The sequence below is a fragment of the Orycteropus afer genome, unplaced genomic scaffold, assembly GCF_000298275.1.
Source record: "Orycteropus afer afer isolate SDZICR_OR568_19922 unplaced genomic scaffold, OryAfe1.0 scaffold00036, whole genome shotgun sequence".
Classification (NCBI taxonomy): domain Eukaryota; kingdom Metazoa; phylum Chordata; class Mammalia; order Tubulidentata; family Orycteropodidae; genus Orycteropus; species Orycteropus afer.
The window spans coordinates 17,391,639-17,413,169 of record NW_006921623.1 but is presented as its reverse complement, the minus strand read 5'-3'; the positions used below and the strand labels follow the sequence as shown (position 1 = coordinate 17,413,169).

At 37.2% G+C, this 21,531-nt stretch overlaps 1 protein-coding gene across 1 annotated transcript in view; it reads left to right on the top strand.

Annotated features, from left to right (window-relative positions):
* The window catches only part of ATM (ATM serine/threonine kinase), a 197,133-nt gene extending 179,035 nt beyond the window's left edge, over positions 1-18,098 (top strand). Inside the window, exons 54-61 of the mRNA XM_007936616.1 lie at positions 1,167-1,224; positions 1,838-1,987; positions 4,005-4,170; positions 5,532-5,618; positions 6,506-6,620; positions 12,275-12,338; positions 17,670-17,806; positions 17,915-18,098. Of these exons, the coding sequence (XP_007934807.1) occupies positions 1,167-1,224; positions 1,838-1,987; positions 4,005-4,170; positions 5,532-5,618; positions 6,506-6,620; positions 12,275-12,338; positions 17,670-17,806; positions 17,915-18,098 (961 nt within the window). The remainder of the gene's footprint in view (positions 1-1,166; positions 1,225-1,837; positions 1,988-4,004; positions 4,171-5,531; positions 5,619-6,505; positions 6,621-12,274; positions 12,339-17,669; positions 17,807-17,914) is intronic.
* The last annotated feature ends 3,433 nt before the right edge of the window (positions 18,099-21,531 follow it).

The following is a 21,531-nucleotide window of genomic DNA, read 5'->3' as shown; positions in this document are numbered from 1 at the left end:
AAACAGGGAACCAGAAACATCACTTAACAAATGAGGACAGCTACAAAAAAAAAAGGAAAAAATGTGTAGTTACAGAACTTCTAATTGGTGAGGAAGTCAAGACAATTGCAAGATAGAATGGACTGTTATAAACTTGGGAAGAAAATTACAAATCAGAAGGTAACTTCAAAGAAAAACGATAAGCCTTCACATCAAAATAAAAAAGAAGCAAGCACATATATTTACAAATACTAAAACAATAGCAATGAAGGAAATGATAACATGATTCATAAACAAAATGAGCTCAGCACAGAAAATTATATGGACCAAAGAAATCAGCAATACCACGAAAAAGCACATTACAAAATGACAGCAACAAATTCATTCTTCTTGATAATTACATTGAATGTCAGTGGATTAAATGCACCACTCGAGATGGAGAGTTGCAGAATGGATAAACAGACTAAAAATTGAAGGTTGGAGAAAGATGTATCAAGCAAGTGGCAACCATGAAAGAGCAGGAGTGGCAATATTAATTTCTGATCAAATCGACTTTAAGACAAAAACCACCGTAGAAACAAGGACATCATGTAATGATTAAAGGATTGATTGAACAAGAGGACATAACTATAGTAATTATCTTTGCACCCAGTGAAAGAGACCCAAAATACATAAATCAGACTTTAACAGAGTTGAAAAGACATATAGATCACTGCATAGTCATAGTAGGAGACTTTAATACACCACTTTCAATCAAAGATAGAACTGGAAAGAAACTCAACAAAGACTCAGAAGAACTAAACAATACAATTCACCATCTTGACCTTATAGACATCTACAGAGCACTTCATCCAACAAAACAGCACAATACACATTCTTTTCTGGTGCACATGAAACATTCCCCTAGATAAACCATATGTTAAGCCAGAAAGCAAGCTTTAATAAATAATATAAAACCAAAAACCAACCCAAAGCTCTTGAGTCAGTTTCAACTCATAGTGACCTCCATTGGCTTTCTAAGGTTGTAAATCTTTATGGAAATAGATTGACTCATTTTCCTTCCACAGAGCAACTGGTGGGTTTGAACCACCAACTTTCTGTTTCTAAATGCCTTACCCACTGTGCTACCATAGCTCCTTACATATAATATACTCTTTATAAAATTTACAATGATTTATGTAATGTAGCTTTGAAATAAAAATAGGCAAAATTCATGAGCAAGATAAGTTAGCAGTAATCTTGATGGTGAGGAGGCAAGTTTTGTCTCTATCCAGGTAATTTTTTCTCATACCTTAGACTTGATAAAGCTGTACAATGAGTAAAAGATACTTGTTTGTATCACTTTTATACTTTATGGTTTGTAATATGTAATAATTTTTTAAAAATATGTTATTTATTCATCTTATATTTATCCATTGTAGGAATTAGAAGATGAGCAGGCTCTCAGAAGTCTAAGTAGCAGGCTAGAAGATCATTTTCTTTGAGCTTGAGTTTATTTCCAGGTTACTTTTCTCAAAGGAAAGAGCCCTGGTGGTGCAGTGGTTAAGCACTTGACTGCTAACCAAAAGGTCAGCAGTTTGAACCCACCGGCTGCTCTGTAGGAGAAAGATAAGGCAGTCTGCTTCTCTGAAGATTTACAATCTTAGAAGCCCTATGGAGCAGTTTTACTGTGTCCTGCAGGGTGATTATGAGTCAGAATCAACTCAATGACAGTGGCATTTCTCAAAGGAAATTTGTCTCCTGTAAACAGAAATAATAGATTGCAAAAATGCCCTCCACTGGCTCTAATAGTTGAATAATCATCAAATGCCCTTTAATGCCTTTCCATAATCAAAAGGTACTTAATTTGTAATTTCAGGTGGTTCCCCTATCTCAGAGAAGTGGTGTTCTTGAGTGGTGCACAGGAACTGTCCCCATTGGTGAATTTCTTGTTAATAATGAAGATGGAGCTCATAAAAGATACAGGCCAGAGGATTTCAGTGCATATCAGTGCCAAAAGAAAATGATGGTAAGTGGCACTCAAAAGTTACTGCAAGATTATTGAGTTGCTTATTACAGTTTATACTTCTCAAGTATTATATAATACAAAAAGTTTTAATTTCATGAGGCCTAGAGATACTATATAAAAGAAAGTAAACTCACCAGAATGGAAAATGTAAGTGAAGAACAAAGGTTATTATTAAACTACTTAAAGTTTATTAACCTTGTCAGATGAGAAATTCAGTTAAATTCTGTTCAGTGTATGCCAATTTGTTTCCTGTTTGGGATAAGCTAATTTTTAACAAAATGAAACATTAACTAAAACAAAAAATAGATTATGAAGTAATTTTAAAAGATTTGCCATATCACATTGGCCATCTCGTCTGACATTCATCCTCCCAGGTAGCAACATTGATCGAATGCCTGCTGTCTACTAGGTACTGTGCTGAGACTTCACAAATATGTGACGAATCATCACTACAATTATTCCCGTAATAATAATAATAATAATTAAAAAAACGACTTGCTTAAGATAGTCAGCCAATCAGTGGTGGAGTGAGGATTTGAACTTTATCCAACTACAAACTTCATTTACTTTTCCTTTTATTGTTCTTTATTTTCCTTTTTTTAATTTATTTTTTAAATGTCTGATAAAGTATTACAGGCATTGTGATAGAAGGCTCTACTGGGTATTGAGGCTACAGTATAGACAACAGGAGGAAGTGGTTAGTTTTTTCTGAGTCAAGGTTGAGAGAGAATTAGAGTCAAGAAAGTTTTCATAGAGGAGATGGTGTTTAGCTCAGTTTTGTGAATAAGTTGTTGCCACAAACAAGGGAAAGAGACATGAACAAATAGTGTAAGAAACATGGGCTGAGTATTTGAGGAAGAGTAGATAGATGTGGTTGGAACAGTATCATTGGTCTGAAAATGGAGGGTTGCTTTATGAAATAGTAAGAAGTTTGGACTTTATCCTGTAGGTAATAGAGAACCATGGAGGAAGAAAGTAATATCAAATTTACATTTTAGATATGTAACTGATAATACTGTGGGTTATGTTTTTTTAAGAATGACAACTAGAGGCGTAAGGCAAAAGTTCTGAACCAAGTCTATGGAGAATAGTGGGATGTTGTTTTGTGCTGTCAAGTTGATTCTGACTCATAGTGATCCTATATGACAGAGAGGAACTATCCCATAGAGTTTCCAAACTATAATCTTTACCAGAGCTAGATTACCAGGTCTTTTCTCTCGAGGAGTGGCTGGTGGGTGTAATGGGTTAACATGAGAAATGTAATAAGGCAGAACTGATGGATTTTGGTTACTGATTAGAAGTGGAGTTGGGGGAAAGGAGTACTTAGTGCCTCCCAGTTTTCTGGTTGGAGTAACTGGGTAGATGATGTGGCTATTTACAGAGTGTAGTAGTGGATGTGGCTGAGGTTTGCCAAGGAGGATGAGGTGGATTAATTTTGATTTGAAGGTGATCCATGTGAAGATTTTGAGTAGACAAAGAAGCATATCAAACTCAAGCTTGGATAATACCTGGGCCAGAGAATCAGGTTTGGAAGTCATCAGCATATAGATGGAAGTTGAGCCCATTGAAGTAGAAAAACCTTGCCTAAGGAAAGTGTATGTAGTGAGAAGATGTTGGAAAACTAAGATCTGGAAGTGTCACCTGCTTTGTGATTCTTCTGCCTCCTTTGCTCTGTTTCCCATCACATCCCTAATCCTGTGATACCATCTGAGATTACCTGGCATTTCTGTGTTTACTTCTACCTATATTACAAGATCATTGAAGTCAGAATTTAAAACGAATAATGGTCATTGTTGGTGTGCCTCCTCACCCTGAAATTAATATGAAAATCTAAAGGGAATAATACTTGTAAGTAATGGCTATCCTGACCAGACTGTTAGCTTCTTGTGGAGAGAGGCTATATCTTGTTCATCTTTTTCTCCCCCCTATATCTATCATAATATTTTCATATAGAAATGTTATTAGTTGAATTAATTGACATGTAGTGGGAAAATAATTTTCTATGGTCTGTTTAAAGGATGTGCAAAAGAAGTCTTTTGAAGAGAAATACGAAACCTTCATGGGTATCTGCCAAAATTTTCAGCCAGTTTTCCGTTACTTCTGCATGGAAAAATTCTTGGACCCAGCTGTTTGGTTTGAGAAACGACTGGCTTATACTCGCAGTGTGGCTACTTCTTCTATTGGTAATCTTGTACAATTTTGCAAACTCAGTGCTTTCCTACTTTCTGATTGTAGAGCAGTGGTGCGTGGTTATTAACCAAACCATCTTTATCATTTGGGGATTGTATTTCTTGCTCATTCTGATTTCTTGGTTCTAAAGTTGGCTTTCATAGGAGAGAATTCTCCTACTCTGAGATAGGGAAATAGGGCTTCCTTAGTTCATAGCAACTGTGGCTTATTTTCTCTTCCCTCAGTGTGTTATTTCCTGAGATTTTCTTTGGAAAATAATAAAACCTGTGATAATTTCATTTTACTTATTTCCTTACATTATTTTCTTTTCATAGAACCTCTAAAATACCATACTATTATTAAACATTGATTCTTTTTAATAGATTTTTTTTGGAGAGTAGAATGAATGATACGTATTTAAATATTGAATGAAAAACCAAAAACCAAACTCACTGCCATTGAGTCGGATCTGAGTCATAGTGACCCCTCCTTGGGTTTCTGAGGCAGTATCACTATGGAAGTAGATTGCCCAAACCTTCCTTCCGAGAAGTAGCTGGTGGGTTTGAACCGCCAGCCTTCTGGTTAGCAGTCAAATGCCTTAGGCACTACACCACCAGAGCTCCATAAATATTGAATGTACAACATATATTTTGACTTTTTTTATATATAATTTTAAAGAGATTAGATAGCTAGATAAGGTAACTAACAAAATTAGAACTAATGGGAATATCAGAGATCATCTAACATACAAGTTTTTAAATAAAGGACTCCTTCCATCACTGTGTACCATAACCCAGTGAGGCATGTATATTTTGAAAAAGTTCCCAGGTTATTGTGCAGCAGTGTTCTATACTGAGATTAGCTAATATGATTCAACTAACTTATTTATAAATTAGAAAGTAGCCCTCGTTAATGACAGAGCTAGTCAGGAACTCAAATATCCTAACTTCCCTATCCACTGTTTTTTCTATAACATCAGTATAACTCGTGAAGCAGAAGAAAGTTTCACTGAAGAATGAAGAATTTACATGCTACATTCAATAAGTATTTGAGAACATATAATGTGCTACTTTAGTCCTGGTAAATAATAAGTCTCAGCTTTAACTATATTAATTTTTGAAGTATTGGTATTTTAAAATGTATGCCAATCAATAAAGGGAAAATATTTTGTAGCAAACCATCTAGGATTTGAAAATAGCTAGAAAGATTTGACTTAAGCCCAAAATGGCCAGTTATGTACATAATATCCTAATAACTATACTAAAATGTCTAAACTAAAAAATTATATATAGTTGGTGGTATTAGTTGAAATTATGGCTAAATATATTATAAAACTAGATGAAATCAGTGATTTTATGTTGGTGTTGTTTTCCAGTTGGTTATATACTTGGACTTGGTGATAGACATGTACAGAATATCTTGATAAATGAACAGTCAGCAGAACTTGTACATATAGATTTAGGTAAGTAATGAAAAGGGTATTTTGATTGCCAAGAAGTGTTGATTGACTGTTACAAGTATGAAGGAGACAGACATATCAAAGCAAGAAATACTGTTTTAAAAAAGGCATAAGCACAGTGATGCTGGAAGGAATAGGTAACTCTGGGCCAGTGAAACTTGCTTGAAGTGGTGGCATTTGAGTCAAGTTTTAAAGAAAAAAGATAATCTAGACAAAAAGTAGAGAAAATTTGAGAGAAGGAATAATGAAGGTGTAGCATGTGGAGGGAATGGTAAGACATTAAATGGCTAAAGTGATGTTTGCTTGCAGTTGATTAGGCTGAGAAATTGGTTGGTGCTAGACTATAAAAAGCCAGGCTAAGGAATTTAGACTTTAATAGGTTAAACAATGGGAAGTAAATGAAGATACATTTAAGCAGGATATGATCATATTTTATTTTTGGAAAGATAATTTCAGGAACAATTTAGGGAGCCGTATTGGCAGCAGGAAGCAAGTTAGGGAAAATAATAATAGTGTAGATGAGAGATGAGGAAGATTTGGACAAAAGTTGTAAAGAACAAAAGATTAGATTTGGCAGATAATTTTGTAATAGACATACCGGTGATGTAAGATATGGAGACAGTGGGGGAAAGAACTCCCCCACTGATAACTAAAGTTGTTTGTAACAGGATTTTCAGGTGGAGTAGGCAGTTTAATATATAGGAGTACAAAGAGGATTAGCATAGTATAGAGAATTAGAACCTTCAGACACATTTTGGTTGAAGTCATGGGGTTGGAGGAGATTCTCATCTTACATATCATCCTTGGTAAAGAAGACTAAGGATATAATTGGTAGATTACTTACATATTGGCTGTCAAACCTCCTAATCTCACTGTAATTTTTACTTTAGGGGTTGCTTTTGAACAGGGTAAAATTCTTCCTACTCCTGAAACAGTTCCTTTTAGACTCACCAGAGATATTGTGGATGGGATGGGAATCACTGGTGTTGAAGGTGTCTTCAGAAGGTAAGTGATGTAAGGGAGGGCAGAGGGTTTTTGGTGTCAAAATTATTTGTATCATAGCTTTCTATACATTGTGGGATTCAATGCTAGGATTACATTCTAGTGAAGAAAAAAGACCCTGGGTAAAAGCACTAGCATGTTCCCCTTCTTTCACGCCACTTTAGGAGTAACCCAATATCACATACATGCTCTAATTCTAGAAGCAGCATCCATTTACATTTAAAGCCTGTGTCCTAGCTGACTCTTTTTACTAATTGAACTACTAATATTGGTTCTCACTGTTAGGAATATCGAAGATTACGTTTTTGTCTTGAGATTATATTACAGGTTCTTGCTGAAGAGTTTTGCAGTTCCCTATAGTTTTCAGAATTACCAGACAATATCATTAATAGCATATATAAGTAAAATTTTGCTAAAGGTAATTAAAAAACAGTTGCAGCAGTATATTGACAGGGAACTGCCAGAAATTCAAGCTGGATTCAGAAGAGGGGTTGGAAGAAGAAACATGGAACGAGGCCTGTTATTGCTTATGTCACATGGATCCTGGATGAAAGCAGAGAAATCCAGGAAGACATTTACCTGTGTACTTTTGACTATGCAGAGGCATTTGACTGTGTGGATCATAACAAATTACAGATAGAATTGCAAAGAATGGGAATTCCAGAACACTTAATTATGCTCCTGAGGATCCTGGACATAGACTGAGATCTTGGCAGTTATTCAAACAGAACAAGGGGATACTGCAAGGTTTAAAATCAGAAAAAGTGTGCATCAAACTTGTGTCCTTTTACCATAATTATTCAATCTATGCTGCAAATAACCTGAGAAGCTGGACTATATGAAGAAGAATGCGGCATCAGGATTAGAGGCAGACTCACTAACAACCTGCCATATGCAGATCACACAAACTTGCTTGCTGAAAGTGAAAATGATTTGAAGCACTTACTCATGAATGTGGATTACAGTATGGATTATAGCTCAACATAAAGAAATAAAAAATCCAACAAATGGACCAGTAAGCAACATCACAATAAATGGAGAAAAGATTGAGGTTATCAGGGATTTTGTTTTACTTGGATCCATAATCAATTCCCATGAAAGCCACAGTCAAGAAATTAGACGACATATTGCACTGGGCATATCTGCTGCAAAAGCTCTTTTTAAAGCAAAGATACCACTTTGAAGACTAAGATGCACCTGACTCCAAGCCATGGTATTTTCAATAGTGTTTTAGGTTAGGTTCTCTAGAGAAGCAAAACTCGTAAAGCTTATATATAGAGAAAGAGAAATGTATCTCAAGGAAATGGCTCACACAGTACAGAGGCTGGCAAGTCCCAAGTTCCTGGGGCAGATGTCAAGCTGAGGCTTTTCCTGACTCATGCAAATGCAGGAGCTGACAAACCCAAGATCAGCAGGCGTAATGGCAGATTGTGGGTTCACAGGACAGTTGTAGAGACTGGCAAGTCCCAAGTTCATGGGTCAGATGTCAAGCTAGAGGCTTTTCCTGACACAAGCAGCTGCAGGGGCTGATGAATCTAAGATTGCAGGTAGTTTGGCAGGATCCAGATCCCACTGAAGTTCCTGAACTTTCCCGGGTCATCCATATACATATGTTGGAAACAGGCCACACCCCTAAAGAAACTCCTTTCAACTGATTGGCTGCTTAAAGCATATCCCACCATGGAGGTGACTACCTTACATCAGATCTCATCATGGGTACGACTGCACCATAACTGCTTAAACCACTCAGAATAATGGTACAGCCAAGTTGACACACAACCTTAATTATCACAGATAGTCTCATATGCATGTGAAGGCTGGACAGTGAATAAGGAAGACCAAAGAATTGATGCATTTGAATTGTGATGTTGGCAAAGAATACTGAAAATACCATGGATTGTCAGAAGAATGAACACATCTGTCTTGGAAAAAGTACAGTTGGAATGTTCCTTAGAAGTGAGAATGGAGACATCCAGTAAGATGGAGGAATAGGCAGACAAGCAACACAGACCCTCTTCAACAAAGAAAGAAAAACCATTGACAAGAGATACAGAAGATAATCCTGGAGCCCTGAGCTTTGAAAGGAACTATACAGAAGTGGATTAGGCACCAAGTAGTGGGAAAACCTGAATGAAAACAGTGAATACAGAGACAGTCAGACCTGTGGACTGTCAGCTACTCTGATAGGACCAACAGCCTGAATATTTCCAAGTGGTGCTGGGACCTCAGAAGATCAGCCCTGGTCACCAAGGGCTGCACGGATGACTACAATGGTGGCCTATGACTAGGAAAGGAAACAGCAAGGAGAGGGAGACAGTCTGAGCTGTTGACTTTCCACTATCCAGAGGGCACAGCCATTTTGCATATTTATAAGCAGCGGCCATTTTGGATATTTAAAGTGACTGAGAGGGCAACCATTTTGAATGTTTACTAGTGGCAACCATTTTGGATTTTAAAGTGATAATTCTCATTCGGATTCCAGGGACTAAGAATAGGTTCTGTGTGCCATGGTTGGCAGGGACATATCAAAGGCTTATAACAGGAAAGAGACAGGTGGTAAGTATATAAAAGCTGTCAACTAGCGAATAGAGGAGCGCAATACCCTGCTTGTATAGATAACACACAAATAAACCAAAGAAAATGAAAATTGTGGGCAAGTCATTCCAACATACAGTCACCAATTCAATATAAATACAAAAACATCACAATGCCTCGGAGAAAACAGAGCATCACAGTTCACACAAAGAAAAAAGACAAAGCAGGAGAAACAAGGGACCAGGATACAGACCCAAAACACATCCCTGAGAAAGATGCAGCATTGGAACTCCCTGATAAGAAATTCAAAAGAATTATATTTAGGTATTTTCAATGAATTCAGGGACAGATCAAGGAAAACACAGAGAAAACCCTAGAATAATTTCGAAAGACAATATAAAAACAAAATGACAAAATAAATGAGAAATGATACAAAATCTACCCATAGAAATCCAGAAGATTAATACTAAATTTTCAGAAATAGATATTGAATGGGCAAAGGAGCAGAATTGAATCAATGGAGGACAGAATTAGGGAGATTGAAGGCAAATACCTGATCATTTCTTTGGAAACGGATAAAACAGAAAAAACATCAAAACAAAATGAAGAAAACCTAAGGTTCATGTGGGATACCATCAAAAGGAATAACCTATGTGTAATTGGAATTCCAGAATAGGAAGAGACAAATAAAACTACAGAGAAAATTGTTGAAGATTTGTTGGAAGAGAATTTTCCTGATATGATGAAAAATGAGAATATATCCATTCAGGAAGTCCAGTGAACCCCAAACAAGATAGACCCCAAAAGAAAAACACCAATACATCATCAAACTTAGTAAACCCAAAGACAAAGAGAGAATCCTAAGAGCAGCATGGGAAAAACGAAAAGTTATCTACAAGGGGCAACCAATAAGACAGAGCTCAGATTTCTTGACAGAAACCATGCGAATGAGAAGACAACGGGAAGGTATATATAAAACTCTGAAAGAGAAAAATTTCCAACCAAGAATTATGTACCCAGCAAAATTATCCCTCAAATATGATAGTGAAATTAGGACATTTCCAGATAAGCAGAAATAAAGGGAATTTGTTAAAACCAGACCTTACAAGAGAGGTAAAGGGAGCCCTTTAGACAGAGAAGCAACAACAGCCAATGACGACTAACCATCAACACACATGATGATATAACCCAGAAACGAACCCAGCTATGGAAGTATACAAAGTAAATAAGCCTACAAGATTGTAAACAGGGAACCAGAGACGTCAATTGACAAATGAGGACAACTACAAACCAAAAAGAGGGAAAAAACTGTGTAGTTACAGAACTTCTAGATGGTAGAGAAGTTATGACAACTACAAAGTAGAATGGACTGTTCTAAACTTGGAAAGAAAACTATAAATCACAGGGTAACCTCAAAGAAAATTGTTAAACCTTCACATCAAAATGAAAAAGAGGACCAGCATTAAATATTCAGCAAATACTAAAACAATAGCAATGAAAGAAGTGATAACACGATTCATAAACAAAACAAGCTCAGCATAGAAAATTATATGGATCAAAGAAATCAACACCATGAAAAAGCACATAACAAAAATGACAGCAACAAATTCATATTTGTCGATAATTACGTATCTGGCAAGGGACTTATCTCTAAGATTTATAGCAAAAGAGTGGATGACCAGACTATGGTACATACACATAATGGAACAGATATATATGTGCACACCCATGTTTATTGCAGCACTATTTGCAATAGCAAAAAGATGGAAACAACCTATGTGCCCATCAGCGAAAGAGTAGATGACTAAACTATGGTACATACACAAAATGGAATGTTATGTGGCACTAAAGAATAATGTAGAGTCTGCAAAACACTGCATAATATGGATGAACTTGGAGGACATTATGCTGAGTGAAATAAGTCAATCATAGAAGGACAAACACAGTATTAGTTCATTGTTGTGGAGGATCAAGGAAAGGTTTATATATGGAGGGGAACTTTCTTTGTTGGTTGCCAGGGGTGGGAGGAGAGGGAAGGGAACACTGCAGGGAAAAAAAAGGGGGGGGGCATTGACCCATGTCACTTTAGTTTTGTGTATTTCACTGTACATACATTATATTTCAATAAAATGCATTAAAAAAAAAAAAAAAGTTGAGAATGGCCAAACTCTGTCTCGCATATTTTGGTCACGTTGTCAGAAGAGACCAGTCCCTGGAGAGAAGGATATGCTTGGTAAAGTAGAAGGTCAGCAAAATAGGGGCAGAACCCTCAAAGAGATGGATTGATACAATGGCTGCAACGATGGGCTCAAGCAAAGCAAAGATTTGGAGGATGGTGCAGGACCAGGCAGTGTTTTGTTCTGTTATACACAGGGTCACTATGAGCCAGAACCAGCTCGACAGCATCTAACAACAACATAGTTAACATAAGTCAATGCACTCTACTTTGGTTAGGACAGATTTCAAGCTAATAATTGCCACAGTAATCAAAGACTCAAACTATACTATTTTATAGTATATTGTATTTTATAGTATAGTATGTGTTTTATAGTATAGTATTTTATAGGAGCTTTGGTAGCATAGTGCCTAAGGTATCTGACTGCTAACCAGAAGGCTGGCAGTTCAAACCCACCAGCCACTCCCTGGAAGGAAGGTTGAGCAATCTACTTCCATAGTGATACTGCCTCAGAAACCCAAGGAGGGGTCGCTATGAGTGAGATGGTCCGACTGGACAGCCGTGTGTGCATTGCATTGTTTTAGTAGTGTTTATCTTTACGATGCTAAGCTTACATATTTGCATTAATTTCAGGAACATCTCTTGAAAGTCCACTTTGCCAAGTACTTGCTCTTTGAGATGTATATTTGGGAGCTCTGGTAGCATAGTGCCTAAAGCACTTAACTGCTAACCAGCCACTCCTTGGAAGGAAGATGGGGCAATCTACTTCCGTAGTGATACTGCCTCAGAAACCCAAGGAGGGGTCGCTATGAGTCAGGTCCGACCTGACGGCACATAACAACAACAAGAATAGTCTCAGCATACTACACATGAGTATATATAGGTAAAAATAAGTTGAAAATGTTGTGCGATAAAATCCATAACTATAATGTGTCTGATTCTATAGATGCTGTGAGAAGACTATGCAGGTCATGAGAAACTCTCAAGAAACCCTGTTAACCATTGTAGAGGTAACTGTGTATTATAAGGAAATCTTCATTTCCCTAGCTGGCAGAGCGTGTATCTTGAGAAGGTCACTGATTGGTGGATCACTCCTTCACTTTAATAAGGTGGGATGATGCCAGTCAGCAGGAGAGAGGAGGTTGTAACTAAGCATTCTCACACATCTATAAGTATCAGTTTAGAAATGCCTCCAGTCCCCTTACATTTCTTGGAATGTATTATAAGTAATCTCTTTCTTTAATATATAAATCAGCCCTTTGACTTCATAGATATCCATTATGGCATTATTATTTTCCTAATGGTTTCCATTGGGTTTTAAAAAAGATCTCTAATTTTTTTTTTTCCTTGTCCAGGTGTAGAACTAATTAGACAGGTAGAGATTGGAGGAACATAGTGAGAACCAAACTGGCTGGATGTTGCAGGTGCTCCCTCAGTGCCTGCCTGGTGTTTTAACCTTGGAGCAGCCCATCTGAGTGGGGGTTAGGGCCTGCAGAGCATACATAATCAAGATCACTGCCTCATGCTGATCCAGGGCAGAAAGGGAATAAAGACAAATTTCCAGTGCTTATGACCTTAGCTCTGTCCAAGCAAGAATTGTGTGCCTATGGCAGTCATTCACCAACCTGGCAGGAGGTGTGTAGGGCAAGAGAACAGGAGTGTTTCCTCCATAAAAAATCATAGGAAGTAGCATATGAGCATGCCTCCCTTACATTCTTCAAGGTTTTTTGTTTTTTTTTTCCTTTAGTCTGGTGGTTCTGGACCTGGCTGTACATTAGAATCATCTGTACTACTTTTTTAAAATATTGTTGCTGGCCAAATTCAAACCACATTTTTAGGGATCAGGAAGGAACATTTGTGTTTTTAAAAATCTCTCCTGTGGTGCATCCAGGGTTGAGATTTGAATGATGCTATAACAGCCAGGGTTGAGAATCACTATCTTAATTCATTGGCATTAACCATTAAGCCTGTGAGTTGTGGCACAGAGGGGGATACAGCCCTTGGGAGAATGTTAATAGTCTGTTAGAGTAGTCCTGTGTCCATCTTTATAAACCAGAGCCTCTTTATAGCTCTTCTTTGGACTTCTGGTGGTAATACGGATTTTGCTACAAGGCAGCTCTGCAGTATGTTGGAAAAATTATATCTAAGGCTGAAAATTCATTCCATTTTCTAGTTCTCATTTCAAATTATGTTTCTACATGTTATCATTACAGTTGCCAGTATTCCTGGGTAAGAATAACATGGATGCCTTGATAATAGAGAAACAAAAGTTCAAAATCACATTATCTTTTTTCCTTTTCATTTAAGACAAAAAAGTCCTAACTTTTCAAATTGATTTAAAGTCTAAAGAATTGTAATGCATCTCCCAGTGTTTTATTCTGCACAGTCTTGCCAGAAGGGTTTTTTATGCCCAGGTAGATTTGGTGATTGTTTGAGGACCTCAAAAGTTTTAATAGTTCTATGCCAGATTGTTTATATAAGCCTCATTCTTTAGAATGAGAGAAGATCAAGTTAGACAAGTAGCAGTAACCAGACCATATTGTGATGCCTACACCATTTTAAGGACTATGGATTTTACCCTGAGTAAGATGGAAACTATTGAAGATATTGAAAGGTTTTGAGCAGAGAAGTGACTTTTATCTCTACCTACAATAACTGTGTCACTTATAAACTTCTCTAATTCTTTGTGTATTTTACACTGATCTGTTTTCCCCTCTGTAAATCTTTCCAAATTTCCTGGAGTCACTTCTTATGGTTGTCCTGATCTTCAGGAGTGGTTTTGTAATTGACCTTACTGTGAATTCTGTCTTCAGCTTTAAGAGAGTGCTTCTCAGTAGTACCCTGGGTTCCTTTAGAATGTCATCCAGTCTCCTTTCTTGGATTCATTTCTTTTTCTCTGGTAGATTTCACTGAGCAGCAGTCACTGTTTCTGATCTGCTAATAGTTAAAACATCTCCCCACTTCCTAAGTGGGTACATCTTTCCTCTCATTGTGTTTGTCTCTCCTGGCCTTCAAGATCTCATTTTCTTCTTCATAGTGGACCATGCTGCCCTCCAAGATCTCACCCATTCTACTAAGGAAATCTTTCTTTTCTTCTACCTAAGTGGTTCTTAACTAAGGGCAGTTTTAAGGACTTTGGATTTTACCCTGAGTGAGATGGAAACTATTGAAGATATTGAAAGGTTTTGAGCAGAGAAGTGACTGTCTCCCAGTTCTCCCTTGGAGAAGATTTGGCAAGGTCTGAAAATGTTTTGAATGCCACAGCTGGAGGTGTGGGGGGTTATGTACTACTGGCATCCACTGGGTAGTGGCCATGTTGCTACTAAACATCTCACAATGCACAGGACAGCCCTCTGCAACAATGAAGTATCCAATCCAAAAATGTCAAATAGTACTGAGGTTGAGAAAACCGTACACTAGCTTTATCAGTCTGTATCCCTTTATTGTTTTCATTCAACCACTTCTGTTCTTATAGTAAATAGGGCTAACACATATTTTTCAAATTGCTCCAGTTCCTCCTTAATTCCAGTATTTGCAAATATGATTTTTGACACAAGCCTTTGGGTTTGAAATAATTTGTATTGTTTCTCTACCTCAACCCATGAAAATCATATAATCTCTTTATAATGGAGTCCTCTATTCCTTTTTATTAATTTATTAATAAAATATACCTTCCTTTTCTGGGTGAAACTGATTTGGGTTTCTGAACTCTTAAAGCCATGTCAGTGCCTGATTTGAGATCACTGACAACCACATGAATTTAAGGTTAGTTAGTCCCTTCAGGTTTTTGTTTGTTTTGCTTTCATTTTTACTGTGATTTGGGTGAATGTTTACAGAGTAAATTTTCCATACAGTAGTTTATACACATTTTGTTTCATGACATTGACTGCACTTCCTCACAGTGTAACAGCTTTCTTCCCACTTCCTCCCTGTAGTTACCTCTTCCCTGTGTCCTTCTTTCCTGTGCAATCCTGTACCCTGAGCTATCTTCCAGTGCAAATACTGCCCTTCTGTCCTCCCATGATTGATTGTTCTAAGGAGTGTGTCTACCTCATGTAAATGTTCATTCACCCTATATGCCTGTCTGTTGTTAGGCTGGAAGCCATGGGAGTGAGTTCAGTTCCAGACATGAAGGGTAACTAGGGACTATAGTCTCGGGAGTCTCACTAGGCTCTATCAGACCAGCAGACCTGGTCTTTTTTATGAGTTTGAGTCTTGTTCCACATTGTTCTCCCACTCTATCCAGGATCTCCTGCATCAATCCCTTTCCGAGTGGTTGACACTGGTAACTGGGTACTGTCTAGTTCTTCTAGTCTCATGGTCATATAGGCTGAGGTTCACGTGGTTCAATAGTCTCTTGGACTAATTGTTTCCATGCGTCTTTGGTTTTCTTTATTCTTCTTTGCTTGGATGAGGTGAGACCAATTGTTGCATCTAGATGGCCACTCACAAGCTTTTAAGACCCTAGTCACTACTCACCAAAGTAGGATGTATTATGTTTTTGTGTATTATGTTATGCCAATTGAGTTTGATGTCCCCTGGGACCATGGTCCCGAGCCCACAGGTCCAGCAGCTCTCTCCATCAGGGTGGTTGACTGTGCCTAAGAAATTATCATAACTTTGCCCCTATTAGTTCTGGTTATATGGACATCCTTACAGCACATAACAAATATGTATATAGAAATATCTGCCAACCTTATATATATATATATATATATATATATATATGGTCATGGGTATATGCCCTTTTGCCTAGACATACTTGATCATCCATCCTGTCTACCCATCTATTTACCTGTAGATTAATGTTTATTATCACTGATAACACAGTATTGTATATAAAAGGGTTTTCTTTGTTGTCTGTACCTCTTGTGCACTTCTCTGTGTTTTCCTTTTCCTTAGCGTTATTGTGTTGGTCACTCGCTTTTGGTATATTGCCTTTCTCTTCACCCAAATCAACACTTGTCTGTACCTATCTAGCAATAAAGTCCCTTTACTTTTTAATATCCCAGAGGACACTCAAAATAGCATAAGAAAATGGCCATATTTTAGTACTGCTGATCTAGCACTTGACCTGGAATTTAAAGATGTTATGCTAAAGGCATTTTCTAGGTCCAGCCTGCAGACCTACCAAGAAACACAATAAAGGCAGCAACAAAAGAAAGTATTCCACCTTTATAATGCTAGAATATCCTACAGAATCACTCTTCCCTCTATTATGATTTCTGTTAAGCCATATATATATTTATTTTATTATTTTTTTTTAAAGTCCTGTACTTATAAATACCAAGGGTAGTTAGTTGTTCTGAACTGTCAAGATCAAAAATCCTGCCCCAAACTTACCTCACTTATTAAAATTTAAGACTTAAAGCTACTTGTTCTGACCATGCCAGTTATTTTGGTACCCAAATTCTGCTCCTTATATATATCTCAGTATCTCAGCCACAGCACCAGATCTTAGTGTTTTCAGGAAGCTTTAATAAATTATACCCTTTTTTGGTGGGCTCTCAGCCCAATAGTTAACAAGATATACACGTAGCCCACTCAGCCCAGAATGACACACCCACATACTCTATGGTAACACATCCCTTAGAGCAATAGATCATGGGACACCAGAGAACCGACATTCAAATATGAGGGGCACAGGGGGTTGGTTACAGAGTAGGGAGGAGAGGAGACTGGGTTAGGGTTGGACATGGTGAATGGAGAATGAAACTAAATGTACGTATTACGTTGAATGTAAAACAAGCTCTTAAAATAAAAAAAAGAAATTATTCCCTTTTTTCCCTCCACCTATATTTGGAACTAATTGAAAGATAATGAGCCACAGGACTAGGATGAAGATGAAAATGTCAGCTTTATAACTAATGAAACATGTGGAGAACATTGGTTAGGAGGGAGGTCCACATAAGCCTGCTAGTACTCTCCAACTCCCACAATCTAATTTATACCTGAGGAAAGCCCACGGTGAGGGAGAATTAAGGCCTGCAAAGTAGATGTCTCTACCCCAGACCACATTGCTAACAGCAGAGAGAGAAAAAATGTGAACTAGTACCTTAATGTAATAAATTTGTTTCACCCAGTCAGGAAACATGGGCCAAGGGATATCATCTCCCAACTTTAGAAGGATGAATTAAGGATGGAGTAAAAAGCCCAGAGCATTGCACTAGTATAGTTTCCTTCACAAGGAAACATGAGACATATGTGATAAGCTGTTCTCACTACCCTCAAAAATTTACCATGTGATTGGCCTCTTGTTATTTTATAATACTGGTTCTCCTATTTCTAAATGGCATCTTCAAAATGCACATTGTTCTAATACATATGTTCTCCCTGTTTAGGTCCTCCTGTATGATCCTCTCTTTGACTGGACCATGAATCCTTTGAAAGCTTTGTATTTACAGCAGAGACCAGAAGATGAAACTGAACTCAACTCCACTCTGAATGCAGATGACCAAGAATGCAAACGAAATCTCAGGTGAGCAGTATTTTTGGAAGCACCTATTGTCTATTGTTTAGGTTTTCCTATTTCCAAGGCTCTTTAAATTGTTGCACATCATTGAAACCTTTGTGTTTTTGTCATTAGTGATTTCAACCAGAGTTTCAACAAAGTAGCTGAACGTGTCTTGATGAGACTGCAGGAGAAGCTGAAAGGAGTGGAGGAAGGCACTGTGCTCAGTGTGGGTGGACAGGTGAATTTGCTCATACAACAGGCCATGGACCCTAAAAATCTCAGCCGACTTTTCCCAGGATGGAAAGCATGGGTGTGATCTTCAGCATATAAATTAACTTTTCAGTTGAACCTTTTAGAAATTATATTTTGGTCTTATTTTTAATCTACATACATTCTTTGAACAGCAAATACTTAAATAAGCTACCCTGCTTTTTAAAAAATGCTTATTAAAGCCACCAAAGGATTTGATAGTCTGGAAGTTTCTTCTCTTAACAGTTTAGAAATAGTTCTCTCAGCTTTTATATTTCTTCTCAAATACATCTTTGTACCCTTTTCAATAGAATCACTGACTTAGTATTTGCTAAAAACAGTGGAAGGAGGATTGCAGACACACATCAGTGACAATTTTTTCCTTAGTATCAGTTACGACAAATAAATATACTGCTAGTCTTGAGGCCGCTTTTAATTGTTCCCCATATATTATATATGAATGATAAATTCTTTGATATTAATATATAAAAGGAGGGGGAAGCTTTAAAATTATAACCATCTACTTTGTATCATGGTAAAGCTTACCTGTATTAAAAATAAGAAAGTGTTGAAAAAAGTAATATTTAAGAAATGTGTTTGGATTTTCCATAGCAAGACTGCCCAGTGTACTTTATAATCAAATTTCAGAGACACAGTTAATGTGGTTACTATTTTTGAAAAATGTACATTGGACCTTCTTATTGTTTTAATATTAAGCCCTTTTGTGTTTTCCATCAGTTTTTCTTTCTGTGATGCCTTCATGGTTGTATTTTCATATCTATCTTCTAGTGCATGAATTTTGTCTATAGCTGTATATAATCTACTTTTAAACTTATTTATTAGGTTTCTTCTTTCCATAATTGTTTTTTGTAGCTATTTATCATTCTTCAGCTCTGCCTGTTATTTGTTTCATGATGTCTTACCTTTTCATTCCCTTCTTTTATGGCACTAATCATTTAAGTATACTTACCTACTCCTCAGAAGATTGGACAATCTATGTCCATAGCAATACTGCCTCGGAAACCCAGAGGGGTCACTATGAGTTGAATAGACTCAATGGCAGTGAGTTTGTCATTTTTATTTATGTAGTAACTTGATCAAATCATGTTTGCAGGGGTTTAACCTTGCTGTTTTTAATCTGTTCATTCTTGTATTTGGTGGACTATTCACCCATGTTTTTTGTAATTTTGAAATGTGAGCTAATTTTCAGCAGGCTTTATATGGGGGAGTTTTGAGTAATTCCTTCCAAATAAGTTTTGTGTCTACCTTTGCCATATACCCAGGCATATCACTGACTTAGGACCATTCTTATTTTAATTTTTTGGCTTCAGGGTATCCAGGCCTCAGGAGTATAAATTAGAAATCTCCATCTCCTAAAAGCAGATCCATGTTAACAGATTGCTAGAGAAGACTCCCAGCCCAGGCAGACATACTTCCCTGTCATCTCCCTGTGCTAGTGGGCAGAAGGTTTCATTGGCTGCCCTTTCACTGAGGGTGTAAACCTACTTTATAGTGGGGGTGGGTGGAGGGGTGCATTTAATTCCTTTTGCCTGCCTTGTGCAAGTCCAGGGTTTCACCTGCCCTCAGGTAGATGTTAAAGTGGAATCTCATGTAATGAGACTGGCACATTGTGCCAGCACAGCTACAGCATCACCTCACACACTTATTTTTCTAGTTTTCATTTTCCTTCATTTTTAGCCCTGAGGATTTCCTTTACTTTCTTATAAATTCTGCTGTCCATTTAAAAGAGGGCGCTCTGGTAGCATAGTGCTTAAAGCACTTGACTGCTAACCAGAAGGCTGGCAGTTCAAACCCACCAGCCACTCCTCAGAAGTGGAGTGAAGGTTGGGCAATCTACTTTCGTAGTAATACTGCCTCAGAAACCCAAGCAAGGTGAGGTCGCTATGAGTCGGGTCCGACTCCATGGCACATAACAACAACAACATTTAAAAGAACATTTGTTAATTTTATCTAGTATTTCTATGTATTTTGTGGAAGAGGAGGATTCAGGTTATCTAGTTTGATGCATAATTAGAAATTGAAGTTTTCCCTGTCCCTGTACTCTCACCAGATAAGCCAGTAAAACTTGTTTATTAATGAATACTTGTGTGGTAGTGCATACAATCCCTCCTCCATCCTTAAAAAAAATGTTCATACCAGCTTGCGGAGATTAAGAACTTTCCTCTTATTTGTACCATAGGAAGTTAATTAAACACATTTTTATTATGAAGTCTTTTTATTGCTAACAGCAAATACTCATTCGTACCTGATCTTCTCACTTTTCATCCCCACCTCCCACCCCTCACCAAACAATTTCCAAACTTTTGGGACTATAAATTTCTAGGTTTGCTTTCTGCAAAACTTCTTTAGATCATTTTGCATGTTAAATTATAAAATTATCTTGATTCATCTTTTTCTTATAAGCTACCAGTATTTGGTATATGCTGGCAGCTTTATTAATATAGTTAGTGATCAAGAGAATGCAGTAAAGTTAGAATGTCTTCATTAAGAAAGTCTTGAAATCTTCATGAGTGAAATAGGGAAATTAACAGCTGGATGATAGTACAAGTAAATGAGTTTGTAGCTAATTCTAGCTACTGATGCTTTCAGAGAGTTTTGAATAAGAGCTTATTAATCTACCCTTCAACCTTGAATGGCATACTTAAGGCTCCCATCTTACGTAAACTTTTTTATCACAGCTTAGACAAGGCACATCAAATTTACAGATAAAAACCTGTGTGTAATAGCTAATTCATAGAATGACAGTTAAAATTCGTAAAGATTTTGGCAAGCTGGAACACTGTTTGGAAGTGAGTAAGATAGACATTTACCAGGAGCACAGGAGTAGGGGTTTCAAGATACATTAATCATGATTGTATGTTAAGTACCTGACATACGTTATATGCAGCATCTCTAATCCTTACCAAGAAAAAAAAACCTTGCAAGATTGGTATTATCCCAATTTTCAGCTGGAGAAATGGAAATTTGGAGACATTAGATAACTTGTCCAAGGCTACAAGATAGTAAATTACAAGTTTTATATGGACAGTGTCTAACTTGAGACTATTTCAAGTGGAAAGAATCTAAGGTTCACCAATTAGTTCACCACAAAGTCAGTGAAAAGCAAGTAGAGAAGCTATTTGAAGAACTAATAAAGTTTAACACTTGTGTCCATATTAAGGGAGATTATAGCCCTCCCAGTGTGCTTTGTGTTGGTCATAACCATCCCAAAGTGTATTGCTTGTGTTTTGACCACAAAAGTAATATTGACAGACTGGCTACTACATATTACTGAAATCTCTGATACATCCAGTGCTCTTTAGGTCCCAAAAAATGTTGGATTATGCTGTTTTTTAAAAAGCTAAATCTTTGGGAGCCATTTACACAGAAAATTATATTCTTGAATCTTCTGTCATCACATACACATACCAGGAATACTTTCTGAAGATGCTTCCAGGTTAGTTGGAGTTTTATATCAAATTATTTACCTGTGCCTAGTT